Here is a 19,596-nt window from a genome sequence, read left to right on the forward strand (position 1 = left end):
TATGGAGATTGCATGGCTGTGTGCTCAATTTTCTACACCGGTCAGCAACGGGTGTGGCAAAAATAGCAACAATCCTTGTCAACATACTTTTGTATTTGTAGTAGACTGTCCTTAGTCTCACTTCAAAAAGTTAACACTGGCGGTGATTACATCACTTCCTTTACAAAAATGTGGTGGCAGCCCCAAAAAAGTTTTAGGAACTCCTGGGGAAGGGGATAGGTGTTAGGGACTAGGGAGTCGGGGCAAGGGAGTCGGGGCTAGGGAGTTGGGGGTTAGGGACTAGGGAGTCGGGGCTAGGGGGTCGGGGCTAGGGGGTCGGGGCTAGGGAGTAGAGAGTAGTGGTTCGGGGCTAGGGAGTCGGGGATCGGGGATAGGGGTTAGGGAATCGGGGCTAGAGAGTCGAGGTTCGGGGCTAGGGAGTCGGGGCTAGGGAGTCGGGGCTAGGGAGTCGGGGTTCGGGGCTAGGGAGTCGAGGTTCGGGGCTAGGGAGTCGAGGTTCGGGGCTAGGGAGTCGAGGTTCGGGGCTAGGGAGTCGTGGGTCGGGGATAGGGAGTTGGGGCTAGGGAGTCGAGGTTCGGGGCTAGGGAGTCGTGGTTCGGGGCTAGGGAGTAGAGAGTAGTGGGTCAGGGATAGGGAGTCGGGGCTAGGGAGTCTGGGCTAGGGAGTCGAGGTTCGGGGCTAGGGAGTCGGGGCTAGGGAGTAGAGAGTAGTGGGTCGGGGATAGGGAGTTGGGGCTAGGGAGTCGAGGTTCGGGGATAGGGAGTCGGGGCTAGGGAGTCGTGGTTCGGGGCTAGGGAGTAGAGAGTAGTGGGTCGGGGATAGGGAGTCGGGGCTAGGGAGTCGGGGCTAGGGAGGCGGGGCTAGGGAGTAGATAGTAGTGGGTCGGGGCTAGGGAGTCGGGGTTCGGGAGTCGGGGCTTGGCGGTAGAGGCAACGGTTCCTCTTCTCTCCATTCTTGTCTGTCTGCCAGGGGTTAGGGACTAGGGGGTAGGGACAAGGGGATAGGGACTAGGGGGTAGGGACTAGGGGGTAGGGACTAGTGTTCCTCACCTCTCCATTCTTGTCTGTCTGCCAGGGGTTAGGGCTGACCCTCTCCTCCACCTCTGTGGGAACAGGGGGTCCCTCTGACTCAGAGGGGCTGGATGCTGAGGAGGAGTCAGGGGGGGGGCACTCCATGGGGACCATCATACAAGCTGGCATCAGGGCACCAACCACAGCATCCCTGACATCACCAATACAACACACATTAAATCAGGGCACCAATCACAGCATCCCTGACATCACCAATACAACACACATTAAATTAGGGCACCAATCAGGAGTCTGACCTGGTATACATGATCTGTAGGGCTGAGAGGAGTCTTACCTGGTATACATGATCTGTAGGGCTGAGAGGAGTCTTACCTGGTATACATGATCTGTGGGGCTGAGAGGAGTCTTACCTGGTGTACATGATCTGTGGGGCTGAGAGGAGTCTTACCTGGCATACATGATCTGTAGGGCTGAGAGGACATGGGACAGGGCCTGTTGCTTGGCCTGGTTCCCATCCAGAGACAGTAGTATTTTAGCCAGAGAGGGGCGGTTGGGTCTAACTCCATTACTGTGGCCACTCATCTTATTGTTCACCGCCGAGGAGTCACTGTCTGACTGGACGCCTGGAATACACATACAAAAAATGTCAATATTTAATATTCATCACTTGACGCAAAAAGTGGTATTTCGCCAAACCCCAGCCTCATCCTGAGTCTTTGTCTATAACCCTAATCCAAGCCAGACCTGAGTCCGATCCTAACCCAAGCCAGACCTGAGTCCTATCCTAATCCAAGCCAGACCTGAGTCCTATCCTAATCCAAGCCAGACCTGAGTCCTATCCTAATCCAAGCCAGACCTGAGTCCTATCCTAACCCTAATCCAAGCCAGACCTGAGTCCTATCCTAATCCAAGGCAGACCTGAGTCCTATCCTAATCCAAGCCAGACCTGAGTCCTATCCTAACCCTAATCCAAGCCAGACCTGAGTCCTATCCTAATCCACGCCAGACCTGAGTCCTATCCTAACCCTAATCCAAGCTAGACCTTAGTCCGATCCTAACCCTAATCCAAGCCAGACCTTAGTCCGATCCTAACCCAAGCCAGACCTGAGTCCTATCCTAATCCAAGCCAGACCTGAGTCCTATCCTAACCCTAATCCAAGCCAGACCGGAGTCCTATCCTAACCCTAATCCAAGCCAGACCTGAGTCCGATCCTAACCCTAATCCAAGACCGACCGGAGTCCTATCCTAACCCAAGCCAAGCCAGCCCTGAGTCCTATCCTAATCCAAGTCAGACCTGAGTCCTATCCTAATCCATGTAATAGTAGTTAGGGGGTTTGTAACCTCTACTCCCAGCCCCATCTAGACTCTTGACTCAAAGCCCTGAATCTACTACCAGTTGTAGCTCCTGTACTGAGAGATAGATTACCACGGTATGAGGGTTGTTACCGGAAAGGCCATCAGAAACATCGTTCCTGATTTTCTGTCCAGAGCCGTGGCTCCATCAGCAAGCCAAGTAGCATTGCTGTCACCACCACTCAGTCTTTCTATCCTTCCCACCTCTCTCGCTGAGATTGCTGAAGCTCAGGACCAAGAGGTCAGTGACCTTAGGTAGAACAAAGAAGCTTCCAGTGAGCATCCAGGTCAAATTGGATTCAAAGTACTCCAAGGAATCCTGTTCAGGAGGATCCCTGTTGAATGAAAAGGCAATACATATCAACTTGTGGTAGCCAAGGGCCTTGCGGGCTGTTTTCTAGATGACTTTCATGACCTTCCACTGGGCGGCCATCTTGGATGGAGGAAGACTCTTCTTCGCATCTCTGAGGTTGCTTGGTGGTCATCCAGAGAGGAGTGTTTTGCTATAGCCTACCTGCGATTGGAAGACACCGATAAACCACAGCGGCATCAGATTCAAATCGCGAGAAGAAAACTCCCGCCTGCTAAGCGCAGTCCGTGCCATCCGTGGTTTGTATTTCCTGTTGGCACTGCGATCGTGTTCCTGGCCTGTCAGATTATTTCCTTGTTGTGGATTTACAAAAGGGATCGCGGAACATGTTTAATGAACACGGACACGCCTTCCGATCTCCTGTGAGATCCATCCTTTTCTCCTGTTTCTAGAGATCATCCACTGTCTGCTTACCGTTTATTTTCTGGGGGGAAATTTGATTTGAATGTCAAACGACTATGAACTGAATAAACTAATGGGAATCGAAATGTGAAAATACGGGACGAATCATTTCCTGGTTAGGCGCACCCAATAGGCTAACATAGCCTAAACTGAATTTGAATTTAAACAAAACAAAACATTAAATAAGGTTATTGGGTCATTGTGATGTTTATGAATATTTGTGTGTTTTGTTAAAATAATACATTGAAATTATATTATTTGTGGGGGTTATTATTTAGTATTGTATTTTTTCTGAAGCATATCATTGGGGCGGCAGGGTAGCCTAGTGGTTAGAGCATTGGACTAGTAACCGAAAGGTTGCAAGTTCATATCCCCGAGCTGACAAGGTACAAATCTGTCGTTCTGCCCCTGAGTTATAGCTGAATCTGAAACCGAACACTTAGCCCTTTATCGAGTGGCCGCTTTCTGATGTGTTCCTAGGCCGTCATTGAAAATAAGAATTTGTTCTTAACTGACTTGCCTGGTTAAATAAAAATGTTGATATGTTTGTGCTGGATTTTAAAAATACATTATTTAATTGACACATCACCTACAACGTTCCACGTGTTTTTCATGCTTTAAGTCTTCTTTAAAAGTATATTAAATTATACTGTTATACAGTTACCTAGGTATGAGGAGGGTTAGGGTTACTAGCTGTATAGAGGTTAGGTAACCTAGGTATGAGGAGGGTTAGTGTTCGGGTTACTAGCTGTAGAGACGTTATGTAACCTAGGTATGAGGAGGGTTAGGTTAAACTGTAGAGAGGTTAGGGTTACTAGCTGGAGATGCAGAGGGTTAGTGTTCTAGGTATGAGGAGGGGGTTACTAGCTGTAGAGACGTTATGTAACCTAGGTATGAGGAGGGTTAGGGGTAAAGCTAGGTAACCTAGGCAGAGGGTTAGTGTTCGGGTTACTTGTAACCTAGGTATGAGGAGGGTTAGTGTTCGGGTTACTAGCTGTAGAGACGTTATGTAACCTAGGTATGAGGAGGGTTAGGGTTACTAGCTGTAGAGAGGTTAGGTAACCTAGGTATGAGGAGGGTTAGGGTTACTAGCTGTAGAGAGGTTAGGGTTACTAGCTGGAGAGGTCAGGTAACCTAGGTATGAGGAGGGTTAGGGTTACTAGCTGTAGAGGTTAGGTAACCTAGGTATGAGGAGGGTTAGGGTTACTAGCTGTACAGGAGGTTAGGGTTAGGTTACCTAAGTATGATGCCCCTAGAGAGTCCCTGGCGGTCTGGAAGAGGACAGGCTCGTGGACAGAGGGGGTGGTGACATCTACGGTGGTCCAGGCAACACTGTGGGAGGAGCCACAGGCAACACGGGTGATCTTCTGTCCCTCTAGACCCTGAACAAGGGTGGGCTTCCTGTTCACCGTGGTGGTCCCGTTACCCTGCTGGCCATGGTCGTTGTCCCCCCACGCAAACACCTGGTGGAACAGTACAGATACACTTACAGATACTGACACACCTCTGTCTCCCTCTCTCACATCTCTATAGCTGAATGTGAAACCGAACACTTAGCCCTTTATCGAGTGGCCGCTTGCTGACGTGTTCAGAAGTGATCACTCGAGTCTGCAAGTGTTTCGGTCAAAATTAACATTGAGACAATAAGACGTCCTAACTGCCACTTATCAATATTCAAACATTCTAAATCCATTTAAGAGCATTGTCTCCCGCGACGTGTCTTGTAGCATGTAGGCAGACACCGCCGCGTACTGTGATAGAGGAACAAAACAACATGCCTACTCTACTGCACCAGATATTTACAAGTATATTAGGGCTGTCCCCGACAGAGTTGTCTGTTCTTCCTCAATTTCTAAACGGCTATTTTTCCATATATAGACACACATTATGTATTTAATAAAACTATTGGCACTGAGCTTGTCTGATGCTTTAAGTGGACAGTTTGATGAAATATTTAAGACCACTAATGACTCAAGAGGGAGCCAGAGATCAAGATAACCAGAAGAAACTTGTGGATGAATCCTCCTCCCGCAGATTCAGACGTTACGCTCCTGAAGTTGCTGGTAATAATCTCCACCAGGAGTCAGCAACCTGTTTCACGTGGAATGAAAATGTATTGACCATTTCTACCGATGTTATGATTTACATATGCACATTTTCGTGGAACAGCTTAATTTAAATTATAATAATTCTAATCGCATTCATCTCTCTACAACAAACTTGAAACATTGTATCAACTATCAACCGGGTCCGGCCCAAAGCTTGCGGTAGTAAACTTGAAACAATGTTTCAACTATTCTGGCCCATCAGAGTTTCCCATGCCAGGGAGCTCAGGACAGACTCGATTGCCTCAGGAATGTGCATACCGAGTGCTCCAAGTGTTCTGTTTGAAATTCAGCCTCTCCTTCTGAGAACCCTAACTCACAGACATTAAGGTCAGCTCTTTCTCTCCTTAAAACATCTCTCTCTCAATTCAATTCAAAGGGCTTTATTGGCATATGAAACATATGTTTACATTACCAAAGTAAGTAAAATGTATAATAAACTAAAGTAAAATAAACAATAAAAATTGAACAGTAAACATTACTCACAAAAGTTCCAAAATAATATTCCTAATGTCTATATACAGTGTTGTAACAACGTGCAAATAGTTAAAGTACAAAAGGGAAAACATATAAACATAAATGGGTGGTACACAGTGCATTCGGAAAGTATTCAGACCCCTTGACTTTCTCCACATTTTGTTACGTTAAAGCCTTATTTTAAAATTGTTTAAATAGTTTTTCCCCCCTCAATCTACACCCAATACCCCATAACGACAAAGCAAAAACATTTTTTCAGAAATGTCTGATGTGGAGGAGGCCTAGCCTGCTGTCTGATGTGGAGGAGGCCTAGCCTGGTGTCTGATGTGGAGGAGGCCTAGCCTGGTGTCTGATGTGGAGGAGGCCTAGCCTGGTGTCTGATGTGGAGGAGGCCTAGCCTGGTGTCTGATGTGGAGGAGGCCTAGCCTGGTGTCTGATGTGGAGGAGGCCTAGCCTGGTGTCTGATGTGGAGGAGGCCTAGCCTGTCTGTGTGGAGGAGGCCTAGCCTGGTGTGGAGGAGGCCTAGCCTGGTGTCTGGTGTAGAGGAGGCCTAGCCTGGTGTCTGGTGTGGAGGAGGCCTAGCCTGGTGTGGAGGAGGCCTAGCCTGGTGTCTGATGTGGAGGAGGCCTAGCCTGTCTGTGTGGAGGAGGCCTAGCCTGGTGTCTGATGTGGAGGAGGCCTAGCCTGGTGTCTGATGTGGAGGAGGCCTAGCCTGGTGTCTGATGTGGAGGAGGCCTAGCCTGGTGTCTGATGTGGAGGAGGCCTAGCCTGGTGTCTGATGTGGAGGAGGCCTAGCCTGGTGTCTGATGTGGAGGAGGCCTAGCCTGGTGTCTGATGTGGAGGAGGCCTAGCCTGGTGTCTGATGTGGAGGAGGCCTAGCCTGGTGTCTGATGTGGAGGAGGCCTAGCCTGGTGTCTGATGTGGAGGAGGCCTAGCCTGGTGTCTGATGTGGAGGAGGCCTAGCCTGGTGTCTGATGTGGAGGAGGCCTAGCCTGGTGTCTGATGTGGAGGAGGCCTAGCCTGGTGTCTGATGTGGAGGAGGCCTAGCCTGGTGTCTGATGTGGAGGAGGCCTAGCCTGGTGTCTGATGTGGAGGAGGCCTAGCCTGGTGTCTGATGTGGAGGAGGCCTAGCCTGGTGTCTGATGTGGAGGAGGCCTAGCCTGGTGTCTGATGTGGAGGAGGCCTAGCCTGGTGTCTGATGTGGAGGAGGCCTAGCCTGGTGTCTGATGTGGAGGAGGCCTAGCCTGGTGTCTGATGTGGAGGAGGCCTAGCCTGGTGTCTGATGTGGAGGAGGCCTAGCCTGGTGTCTGATGTGGAGGAGGCCTAGCCTGGTGTCTGATGTGGAGGAGGCCTAGCCTGGTGTCTGATGTGGAGGAGGCCTAGCCTGCTGTCTGATGTGGAGGAGGCCTAGCCTGCTGTCTGATGTGGAGGAGGCCTAGCCTGGTGTGGAGGAGGCCTAGCCTGGTGTGGAGGAGGCCTAGCCTGGTGTCTGATGTGGAGGAGGTCTAGCCTGGTGTCTGATGTGGAGGAGGCCTAGCCTGGTGTCTGATGTGGAGGAGGCCTAGCCTGGTGTCTGATGTGGAGGAGGCTGGTGTCTGATGTGGAGGAGCCTGGTGTCTGATGTGGAGGAGGCCTAGCCTGGTGTCTGATGTGGAGGAGGCCTAGCCTGGTGTCTGATGTGGAGGAGGCCTAGCCTGGTGTCTGATGTGGAGGAGGCCTAGCCTGGTGTCTGATGTGGAGGAGGCCTAGCCTGGTGTCTGATGTGGAGGAGGCCTAGCCTGGTGTCTGATGTGGAGGAGGCCTAGCCTGGTGTCTGATGTGGAGGAGGCCTAGCCTGGTGTCTGATGTGGAGGAGGCCTAGCCTGGTGTCTGATGTGGAGGAGGCCTAGCCTGGTGTCTGATGTGGAGGAGGCCTAGCCTGGTGTCTGATGTGGAGGAGGCCTAGCCTGGTGTCTGATGTGGAGGAGGCCTAGCCTGGTGTCTGATGTGGAGGAGGCCTAGCCTGGTGTCTAATGTGGAGGAGGCCTAGCCTGGTGTCTGATGTGGAGGAGGCCTAGCCTGGTGTCTGCCTGTGTCTGATGTGGAGGCCTAGCCTGGTGTCTGATGTGGAGGAGGCCTAGCCTGGTGTGGAGGAGGCCTAGCCTGGTGTCTGGTGTGGAAGAGGCCTAGCCTGGTGTCTGGTGTGGAGGAGGCCTAGCCTGGTGTCTGGTGTGGAGGAGGCCTAGCCTGGTGTCTGGTGTGGAGGAGGCCTAGCCTGGTGTCTGGTGTGGAGGAGGCCTAGCCTGGTGTCTGATGTGGAGGAGGCCTAGCCTGGTGTCTGATGTGGAGGAGGCCTAGCCTGGTGTCTGATGTGGAGGAGGCCTAGCCTGCTGTCTGATGTGGAGGAGGCCTAGCCTGGTGTCTGATGTGGAGGAGGCCTAGCCTGGTGTGGAGGAGGCCTAGCCTGGTGTCTGATGTGGAGGATGTCTAGCCTGGTGTCTGATGTGGAGGAGGCCTAGCCTGGTGTCTGATGTGGAGGAGGCCTAGCCTGGTGTCTGATGTGGAGGAGGCCTAGCCTGGTGTCTGATGTGGAGGAGGCCTAGCCTGGTGTCTGATGTGGAGGAGGCCTAGCCTGGTGTCTGATGTGGAGGAGGCCTAGCCTGCTGTCTGATGTGGAGGAGGCCTAGCCTGGTGTCTGATGTGGAGGAGGCCTAGCCTGGTGTCTGATGTGGAGGAGGCCTAGCCTGGTGTCTGATGTGGAGGAGGCCTAGCCTGGTGTCTGGTGTGGAGGAGGCCTAGCCTGGTGTCTGATGTGGAGGAGGCCTAGCCTGGTGTCTGGTGTGGAGGAGGCCTAGCCTGGTGTCTGGTGTGGAGGAGGCCTAGCCTGCTGTCTGATGTGGAGGAGGCCTAGCCTGGTGTCTTGCCAACTAGTCTGTGAACAGCTCGGAGGCGTGGAGGCCAGTACCCACCTGTCCAGTCTCGGTGACAGCCAGGCAGTGCAGCGCCCCCACGGCCACGTGGATGATCTTCTTCCCCCTCAGCCCCTCCACCATCTGAGGCTTACGCACATGGACGTCTGTCCCGTGGCCCAGACGGAAGTAGTCCCCTTTACCCCTGGTTGAGAAACAGACAGTTATTCACCTTTATCCCTGGGTAGAACATCACATAAACCAGGGCCCTACCCCACTGCTTTTCTCTTCTACCTGATAATTCATTGCATCCACCTGGTGTCCACTGGCTTTGAGGTCCAGATTTGATTTGATTTGAAATGTAACCACCTACCCTTGTTCAGGGGACAGCGCTGTTAATGTGCGAAAGCTACAGGACTTAGTAGTGGGGCTTGGGCCAGCAGCCACACAGCACTTAGTAGTGGGGCTTGGGACAGCAGCCACACTGGAGATGATGTATGAATTCATTTGGATTTATAGTTATTATTATTCTTTACAACATTACTCCTCTTACACCATTTAAGATAAAAACACCCTTCAAACTTTGAAAGTGTGTGAATTACAACTTTTGGATATATTTTCTACTTTTTAAACGATTAAACTTTTTGTCCTCCATCCACTTTCATGGGATTTCCTCTGCATTCTAGAAGGTTCCAGAGTGACATCATCTCTCCCAACATTCTATTCACTGTAAACAAAGTCACTTTAGAAACAAATCAGCTACTTTGACCACTTTCCCAACAACTAAGACGAAAAAGGTAGAGATTATGACATCTTCCTATACTTCTCTGCTATTCAAATCTGTAATCAGAACAGAATTATCTGGTACCGATCAAACGTTATTTTACACTGAACAAAAAATATAAACACAACATGTAAAGTGTTGGTCCCAAGTTTTATGAGCAGAAATGTTACAAACGCACAAAAACCATATTTCTCTAAAATGTTGCGTACACATTTGTTTACATCCCTGTTAGTGAGCATTTCTCCTTTGCCAAGTTAATCCATCCACCTGAAAGGTTTGGCATGTCACGAAGCTGATTAAACAGCATGATCATTACACAGGTGCACCTTGTGCTGGGGGACAATAAAAGGGGTCTAAAATGTGCAGTTTTGTCACACAACACAATGCCTCAGATGTCTCAAGTTGAAGGAACGTGCAATTGGCATGCTGACTGCAGGAATGTCCACCAAAGCTGTTGCCAGAGAAATCCATGTTAATTTCTCTACGTTGTTTTAGAGAATGTAGCAGTACATCCAACCGGCCTCACAGCCTCAGAACATGTGTATGGTGTCGTATGGGCGCGCGGTTTGCTGATGTCAACGTTGTGAACAGAGTGCCCCATGGTGGAGGTGGGGTTATGGTATGGTGTTTACTGATGTCAACGTTGTGAACAGAGTGCCCCATGGGGGGGGTTATGGTATGGTGTTTGTTGATGTCAACGTCGTGAACAGAGTGCCCCATGGTGGTGGGGTTATGGTATGGTGTTTACTGATGTCAACGTTGTGAACAGAGTGCCCCATGGGGGGGTTATGGTATGGTGTTTACTGATGTCAACGTTGTGAACAGAGTGCCCCATGGTGGGGTTATGGTATGGTGTTTACTGATGTCAACGTTGTGAACAGAGTGCCCCATGGTGGGGTTATGGTATGGTGTTTGTTGATGTCAACGTTGTGAACAGAGTGCCCCATGGTGGGGTTATGGTATGGTGTTTGTTGATGTCAACGTTGTGAACAGAGTGCCCCATGGGGGGTTATGGTATGGTGTTTACTGATGTCAACGTTGTGAACAGAGTGCCCCATGGGGGGTTATGGTATGGTGTTTACTGATGTCAACGTTGGGAACAGAGTGCCCCATGGTGGGGTTATGGTATGGTGTTTGTTGATGTCAACGTCGTGAACAGAGTGCCCCATGGTGGGGTTATGGTAAGGTGTTTGTTGATGTCAACGTCGTGAACAGAGTGCCCCATGGGGGGGGTTATGGTATGGTGTTTGCTGATGTCAACGTCGTGAACATGGGGGGGGTTATGGTAAGGGAAGGTATACGCTGCAGACAATGAATACAATTGCATTTTATTGATGGCAATTTGAATGCACAAAGGCCCATTATTTTTAAGGCATTTGTGATCAACAGATACATATCTGTATTCCCAGTCATGTGAAATCCATAGATTAGGGTCTAATTAATTTATTTCAACCCAGTAACTCAATAAAATCTTTGAAATTGTTGCGTTTATATTCTTGTTCAGTATAATAATATATAGTATAGGTGTGTGAACTGCTGACTGTCTTCCCTGTAGCCTAGTTGGTGTGTGAACTGCTGACTGTCTTCCCTGTAGCCTAGTTGGTGTGTGAACTGCTGACTGTCTACCCTGAAGCCTAGTTGGTGTGTGAACTGCTGACTGTCTTCCCTGTAGCCTAGTTGGTGTGTGAACTGCTGACTGTCTACCCTGAAGCCTAGTTGGTGTGTGAACTGCTGACTGTCTACCCTGTAGCCTAGTTGGTGTGTGAACTGCTGACTGTCTTCCCTGTAGCCTAGTTGGTGTGTGAACTGCTGACTGTCTACCCTGTAGCCTAGTTGGTGTGTGAACTGCTGACTGTCTTCCCTGTAGTCTAGTTGGTGTGTGAACTGCTGACTGTCTTCCCCGTAGCCTAGTTGGTGTGTGAACTGCTGACTGCTCATCATTTGCAGATAGTTGTTGACACGTCAACCAGGATCAAGGGGCGGGGCTATGGACATAGTCATTTTTAAAATTTTATTTTTTACATTTAACTAGGCAAGACGGCCTACCCCGGCCAAACCCGGGACAACACTGGGCCAGTTGCACACCGCCCTATGGGAGTCCCAATTCACAGCCGGATGTGATGCAGCCTGGATACGAACCAGGGACTGTAGTGACGCCTCTAGCACTGAGATGCAGTGTCTTAGACCGCTGCGTCACTCGGGAGCAATTTGTAGTATTACAAGCTAGCAATAAGTTACATAGCAAGCTTATTCACTGCTGATTCAGGAAATTCTCCCACTGGGATGTATGAAAAACCAGGGATTTTTTACGTTTTCAGGATGTTTCGTAATCCTACTCAGCTGTCCATGACCATTTCGCTACACCAGCAATAAGCTCTGCAAAATATGTGTCTGTGACTAATAAATCTTACCATGTCCAGACCACTCCAGACTTGGTGAGAGCCAGGGAGAACTGAGCCCCACACTCTATCTGACAGACTCCCTGCCCATTCAGCCTCTCAATGTTCTGAGGGATATTACAGCCCTCGCTGCCCCCACGACCCAGCTTCCCAAAGTCCCCATCGCCCCAGGAGAACACCAGACCTGAGGAGGGAAGAAGAGAGCTCAGAGCACTGCAGAGTAACGACACATGGCTATCTATTCAACTCAGCACAAATACACACACGCAAGTACCTTCATCTGTCAGGGCTAGAGTTTGAGCATCTCTACTCCCACAAGCCACCTGGACCACACGATGACCCAGAAGCACCTTCACCTGTATCAAACACAGACAAATCAGATACACAACTTTAACAGTTTAACAGTTCTATAGCCAATCTAAAACCACATGTACAGCATCAGGAGTCTCAGAAAACCACATTTATTATACTGTTCTGCCTGCGGCTATGGAACCCTGACCTGTTCACCGGACGTGCTACCTGTCCCTGACCTGCTGTTTACAACTCTCTAGAGACAGCAGGAGTGGAATGATCGGCTATGGAATACTGTTCACCGGACTGAATGACTCTCTCGGCTGAATGATCGGCTATGGAACCCTGACCTGTTCACCGGACGTGCTACCTGTCCCTGACCTGCTGTTTACAACTCTCTAGAGACAGCAGGAGCGGTAGAGATACTCTCAATGATCGGCTATGAAAAGCCAACTGACATTTACTCCTGAGGTGCTGACTTGCTGCACCCTCGACAACTACTGTGATAATTATTATCTGACCATGCTGGTCATTTATGAACATTTGAACATCTTGGCCATGTTCTGTTATAATCTCCACCCGGCACAGCCAGAAGAGGACTGGCCACCCCTCAGAGCCTGGTTCCTCTCTAGGTTTATAATCTCCACCCAACACAGCCAAAGTACCCGTTTGGGACGTAGCTGCATGGTGTGGTCTCTACTACGTACCAGTTTGGGTCGTAGCTGCGTGGTGTTGTCTCTACTACGTACCAGTTTGGGTCGTAGCTGCGTGGTGTTGTCTCTACTACGTACCAGTTTGGGACGTAGCTGCGTGGTGTTGTCTCCGTGTCCCAGCCGTCCGTACTCCCCCAGGCCCCAGCTGTACAGTTCTCCACTGGAGGTGATGGCAGCACTGTGGGACGAGCCGCAGGCGATGTCCCGGATCCTCTTGGTCTTCAGGGCCTCGATGAGGCGCGGCTTGTCACAGTTCCTTCAGGGAGAAAGAGATGCATTTAAAAAGAGATTGGTATCGATGTGCTGCGTTTTTCTATATACTCTACATCTTCTGAATAAAGGACATTCGTGCCTCAAAACCATAAGTTAATAAAATCAACATTCAGTTGTCATGTGAACAGCGTAGTGAACACAGTAGAATGAAAGTCTTAGTGCAGTGTACACAGTAGAATGAAAGTCTTAGTGTAGTGAACACAGTAGAATGAAAGTCTTAGTGTAGTGAACACAGTAGAATGAAAGTCTTAGTGTAGTGTACACAGTAGAATGAAAGTCTTAGTGTAGTGAACACAGTAGAATGAAAGTCTTAGTGTAGTGAACACAGTAGAATGAAAGTCTTAGTGTAGTGAACACAGTAGAATGAAAGTCTTAGTGTAGTGTACAGTAGAATGAAAGTCTTAGTGTAGTGAACACAGTAGAATGAAAGTCTTAGTGTAGTGAACACAGTAGAATGAAAGTCTTAGTGCAGTGAACACAGTAGAATGAAAGTCTCACAGTGTAGTGTAGGGTGTGATGATTAGAGGACTTACATTCTGCTTAGGTGTCCCTATGGGCCCTGGTCAAAAGTAGTGCACTATGTAGGGAATATGGTGCAATTTGGGACGCATCATATATAACTTACATCCTGCTGAAGTGTCCCAGTTTCCCGTCGTCTCCCTCTCCCCAGGAGAACACCTTCCCATCTACGGTGAGGGCCATGGCGTGGCGTCCCCCAGAATGCACCGCAACCTTCTTCACTACGTAGTTACTGAGAGCAGTGATCTGGCGGGGGATAGGGATGGTACCGCTGGACAGACCCAGGCCCAGACGCCCGTTAGTGGCCTCTCCACACGAATAAACCTTCCCCTCGGCCGTCACTGGAACAACACAGGTAAGTCAGTTACACACACACACACACACACACACACACCCCCTTCCCCTCGTCAGTCACTGGAACATTACAGGTAACACACACACGTAGTTTCTGAAGACCTTTCTCAACAGAAACATCGCCCTCTCATGCAGCAGGCATCGCCCTCTCATGCAGCAGGCATCGCCCTCTCATGCAGCAGGCATCGCCCTCTCATGCAGCAGGCATCGCCCTCTCATGCAGCAGGCAGCGCCCTCTCATGCAGCAGCAGCGCCCTCTCATGCGCAGGCAGCTCTCATGCAGCAGGCAGCGCCCTCTCATGCAGCAGGCAGCGCCCTCTCATGCAGCAGGCAGCGCCCTCTCATGCAGCAGGCAGCGCCCTCTCATGCAGCAGGCAGCGCCCTCTCATGCAGCAGGCAGCGCCCTCTCATGCAGCAGGCAGCGCCCTCTCATGCAGCAGGCAGCGCCCTCTCATGCAGCAGGCAGCGCCCTCATGCAGCAGGCAGCGCCCTCTCATGCAGCAGGCAGCGCCCTCTCATGCAGCAGGCAGCGCCCTCTCATGCAGCAGGCAGCGCCCTCTCATGCAGCAGGCAGCGCCCTCTCATGCAGCAGGCAGCGCCCTCTCATGCAGCAGGCAGCGCCCTCTCATGCAGCAGGCAGCGCCCTCTCATGCAGCAGCCCTCTCATGCAGCAGGCATCGCCCTCTCATGCAGCAGGCAGCGCCCTCTCATGCAGCAGGCATCGCCCTCTCATGCAGCAGGCATCGCCCTCTCATGCAGCAGGCATCGCCCTCTCATGCAGCAGGCAGCGCCCTCTCATGTCTTCCAGCTGTTCTTTGTCTGCGTCTTTACTGACCTGCAAACAGACTCTTAGAGCCGCCGGCCACCTGCACCACGTTGAGGGTTGAGAGGGTTTCAGAGAAGGACGGGACCTTGATCTGAGTAGGAAGAGCACCGACATGCAGAGGATCAGACTAAAGAATTAGACAGCTGTTAACATTCAACTGCAGCATTTCCCATCTATTTTATTGATGTTTTGTAAAAACTATTCTAAGAAATGCAACACAGTTGGGACAATGGATGGAGATACTCCAAACTTTAAGAATGTTTTAAATCCATCCGATGTTGACTGAATAACAGCAGCTTTTTACTGGCACGGACAAATCATTCTGGGATTCTGTTATTCAATTTATTGTAAAATGTCACTTTATATTTTCTTAGAATGCACTCATATATATACATTTTCTAACGGTATCAGGTATTTGTTTATATATTTTGTGTTAAAGTAAAGAAAATTGTATGTGCTTCATTTGCACAAATACACTGGTTTTATTTGCATATAAACTTGAACAAAAATATAAAACGCAACATGTGAAGTGTTGGATTATTTCTGTCTGTAATAAAGCCCTTTTGTGGGGGAAAAAAAATCATTCTGATTGGCTGAGCCTGGCTCCCCAGTGGGTGGGCCTGTGCCCTCCCAGGCCCACCCACGACTACGCCCCTGCCCAGTCACGTGAAATCCATAAATTAGGGCCTATTTCATTTATTTAAATTGACAGATTTCCTTCTAATGAACTGTAAATCTTTGAAATGGTTGCATTTATATTTTTGTTCATTATATAAAACATTAACATAAATGGATGGGACAGGGATACAACTACCAAAAACATTCTTTGTCTAGGCCTACCTGCAGTCACCTGTGCGGTCTCGTTAATTACTGTTGCGTAAGTCAACATGTGTGTCAATTGCAGGGAACCTTCATATTAAAATCAACAGCTTGGTTCTAGATCAGACATTTTATCACTAGAATCTGAATGTTCCTTTTCAGAAGTCATTTGCATTTCAGCGCATCTCATTTGTAAACATTTAAACTGTATTCAACTTTTTAAATTCCATCAAAATAAAGTGATTTTTTTCTCTTCTCTGTCTTGTGGTGTCGCGTTCAATCCCAGGCCAAGCTTTATAGCGTCCTTCTACGCTTTCCACTGAGCCCATTTCAGCCACGACCCGGGGTGTGTTTGACAGGTTACCACTGAGCCCATTTCAGCCACGACCCGGGGTGTGTTTGACAGGTTACCACTGAGCCCATTTCAGCCACGACCCGGGGTGTGTTTGACAGGTTACCACTGAGCCCATTTCAGCCACTGAGCCCGAGCCCCGGGGTGTGTTTGACAGGTTACCACTGAGCCCATTTCAGCCACGACCCGGGGTGTGTTTGACAGGTTACCACTGAGCCCATTTCAGCCACGCCCATTTCAGCCCGACCCGGGGTGTGTTTGACAGGTTACCACTGAGCCCATTTCAGCCACGACCCGGGGTGTGTTTGACAGGTTATTACAAACATTTCCGTGGTCGTAACATTAACAGGACAAAACGACAAGGAAGAGTATGAAAGAGTCACGAGATTAAAATGAAAGCAATCAGTCCACTGAGATTTACAGGAAGTAACAAGGGGATTTCTGCACCCCTCAAACACAGGAAATAGATGGCTGGAAAAGAGAGATCCTCAGATTTGGCAGGGCATGCGCCTTACATTTGAAAGGTGAACTTTAGGCTAATCAAAGCAGACCGGGCAGTACCTTGGACCCCTTCAGTCCTCCCAGCTGGTCTTTGTCATTGAGTCCCCAGACAAACACCTTGGTCCGGATGGTGGCAGTCGACTCCAGACCGGACAACTTCTTACGGGCCAAACTAGCAGAACAGAAAGAGAGGAATCAGATCTGTAAAAAGAACCCAGCGGGGATTTAAAGATATGAACATGGACAAAATGATCTCTACTGACTCAGAGGCCAAAGATGCTCTGAAGGAATCATCAGAGCATGAATAAAATAGAGCTGAAATACCAGCCAACTGTATTGGTGTAGATAAGGGTTTTAGTAATAATAAACAGAGAAAAGGCCCAGCATGAATATAGAGGTAATAAACAGAGAAATGGTCCAGCATGAATATAGAGGTAATAAACAGGGAAAGGTCCAGGCCCAGCATGAATATAGAGGTAATAAACATGAATATAGGTAATAAACAGGGAAAGGTCAGGCCCAGCATGAATATAGAGGTAATAAACAGGGAAAGGTCAGGCCCAGCATGAATATAGAGGTAATAAACAGGGAATGGTCAGGCCCAGCATGAATATAGAGGTAATAAACAGGGAAAGGTCAGGCCCAGCATGAATATAGAGGTAATAAAGGCCCAGCATGAATATAGAGGTAATAAACAGGGAAAGGTCAGGCCCAGCATGAATATAGAGGTAATAAACAGGGAAAGGTCAGGCCCAGCATGAATATATAGGGAGGTAATAAACAGGTATTAAACAGGGAACGGTCAGGCCCAGCATGAATATAGAGGTATTAAACAGGGAACGGTCAGGCCCAGCATGAATATAGAGGTAATAAACAGGGAAAGGTCAGGCCCAGCATGAATATAGAGGTAATAAACAGGGAACGGTCAGGCCCAGCATGAATATAGAGGTAATAAACAGGGAACGGTCAGGCCCAGCATGAATCGAGGGGAACCTTTGATTAGGACTGTGACAGTCATGAAATGTTGGATTGGCCAGATGACCGTAATAACCGTTCGAAATGCACAACAATTATAATACATTGATCAAGTTGAGTTGAAACAACCAATCACAACACATATTGATAGCTACACTTCCCGGCTCTGCTCCTCACAATGGCCGCCAGTCCACCCATGACGACATCATCGACTTGAATTGGGACCACCCATGACGACCTCATCGACTTGAATTGGGACCACCCATTACGACCTCATTGACTTGAATGGGGACGCCGGTTGTACTAATTCTATTTCTATGGCAGCACTTTAAGTGGAGGAGCGGAGGAGAGGAAAACATTTGCATGGGATGTTTTTCAGGGACTGGGAGACTAGTCAGGATCGAGGCAAAGATGAACGAAGCAAAGTACAGAGATCCTTGATGAAAACCTGCTCCAGAGCGGTCAGGTCCTCAGACTGAGGCGAAGGTTCACCTTCACAACGACCCTAAGCACACAGCCAATTTTTTAAATTATAAATTAGCAAACATTTAAAAAAAAATGTTTTTGCTTTGTCATTATGGGTTAGTGTGTGTAGAATGATAAGGGAATAAAACAATTTAATACCTTTTAGAATAAGGCTGTAAAGTAACAAAATGTGGGAAAAGTCAAGGGGTCTGAATACTTTTCCGAAGGCTCTGTAAGGCATATCTGATGCGTGGCGTTTCCACAATCCCACAGCGAGGGAATGCTGTTTTTTATTGCCAGTTCATAAGACCTTCTCACCTATAGACTACTTTTCCCTAGACAATAGATTTCTGCCCCTCATCACAGAGTTACCAAGCTATAGTAATTCCAGATCATTCCTTCCCTCTTACTATGAAACTACTTTTACCAAATACACATCCTAATTATCCCCCTGGGTGGCGTAACTCACTAGTGCGATCAGAAGAAACCCTCTTTCATATCATCTGAAATTGAGCTGTTTCTCGAGGTAAATCAAACCCCTGGAATGTCTCAGTATGGGAATCACTGAAGGCTTATTTAAAAAAGGGGCCAAATTATTTCGTACAGGAAGTGCAATGTTCAATGCCGAGGGGGACTTACAAATCCATTCTAGGATTTGTATATAGCGTATTCACACTCTTCATCCCCAGATTTACTAAAACAATGTTTCACACTTCAGATGGTGTTTGATCTTTAACCTCGACAAGCTGAAAATCTAATGAGTAAATCTAATGAGTAAATCTAATGAGTAAATCTAATGAGTAAATCTAATGAGTAAATCTAATGAGTAAATCTCGATACCAAAATGATGAACATCAGAGAAAATACATTAGCTGCACCACAGAACCGCAAACCAAACCTGATATAACTGATGAGCTGGCTGACAGATGTATTGATCATTTAGAGGTCAATTCATGCTTTCATAACTTTTACTCACAAATATACACTTCAGAATCAGCTGGTAGTGCCACCTTACTCCACACCTTTGAGAAGTTAGATGTTCCTATAGTTGAACCTGAGACAGCTGCTGAACTAGATGAACAGCTCTCTGTAGAAGAGATTGTGTTGGCAATTAAATCTATGCAGTAAATCCCCTGGACCCGATGGATTTCGGAGCGAACTGCGTATGGTCTAGGGCGTATGGTTTAGCGCGTATGGTCTAGGGCATATGGTTTAGCGCGTATGGTCTAGGGCGTATGGTTTAGGGCGTATGGTCTAGGGCGTATGGTGTCAGGGTCTAGGGGTTGATTTAGGATAGTGGCACTACTTTAAAAACAGAATCATTCCTCACCTCCCAGTAGGCGTCTTCTCATCATCCTCTTCCTCGTTGTCTGAAGCCAGGAACGGCACGGTGGCCAGGTCCTCATCCTCTGCTCTGATCCGTCCCACGATGCCCAGGCCGTGGATCTTACAGTCGATACCAGAGCTGCGGCACTGCTTGATGGCTATCTCTATGTACCTGTGGTACTGGAAGAGAACACACTGGTTACGTGGTACTGAGGAATTACAGATTTCCTCTTTTGAAGCTGGAGCTGTCGATTGACTGTTTCCAAACAGTGGACTAAAACAGGCCTATATGTGGGGTTCTGGTGGGGTACAGCAGCATAACTCATTTAGAAGTTCTATTCTTTAAGAATCAATGGCCCGTATATTAAGTAC

At 48.7% G+C, this 19,596-nt stretch overlaps 1 protein-coding gene across 1 annotated transcript in view; it reads right to left on the reverse strand.

The window, feature by feature from the left end:
* Positions 1 to 19,596, reverse strand: part of herc2 (HECT and RLD domain containing E3 ubiquitin protein ligase 2) — a 170,942-nt gene that overhangs the window by 54,713 nt on the left and 96,633 nt on the right. Inside the window, exons 56-66 of the mRNA XM_042322735.1 lie at positions 19,229 to 19,404; positions 16,519 to 16,630; positions 14,796 to 14,877; positions 13,713 to 13,947; positions 12,893 to 13,070; positions 12,085 to 12,166; positions 11,823 to 11,994; positions 8,688 to 8,832; positions 4,395 to 4,620; positions 1,480 to 1,654; positions 1,050 to 1,221 (exon numbers count right to left, since the gene is read on the reverse strand). Coding sequence (XP_042178669.1) covers positions 1,050 to 1,221; positions 1,480 to 1,654; positions 4,395 to 4,620; positions 8,688 to 8,832; positions 11,823 to 11,994; positions 12,085 to 12,166; positions 12,893 to 13,070; positions 13,713 to 13,947; positions 14,796 to 14,877; positions 16,519 to 16,630; positions 19,229 to 19,404 — 1,755 coding nt within the window. The remainder of the gene's footprint in view (positions 1 to 1,049; positions 1,222 to 1,479; positions 1,655 to 4,394; positions 4,621 to 8,687; positions 8,833 to 11,822; positions 11,995 to 12,084; positions 12,167 to 12,892; positions 13,071 to 13,712; positions 13,948 to 14,795; positions 14,878 to 16,518; positions 16,631 to 19,228; positions 19,405 to 19,596) is intronic.

The sequence above is a fragment of the Oncorhynchus tshawytscha genome, linkage group LG05 (genome assembly GCF_018296145.1).
Source record: "Oncorhynchus tshawytscha isolate Ot180627B linkage group LG05, Otsh_v2.0, whole genome shotgun sequence".
NCBI classification, from domain to species: Eukaryota; Metazoa; Chordata; class Actinopteri; order Salmoniformes; family Salmonidae; genus Oncorhynchus; species Oncorhynchus tshawytscha.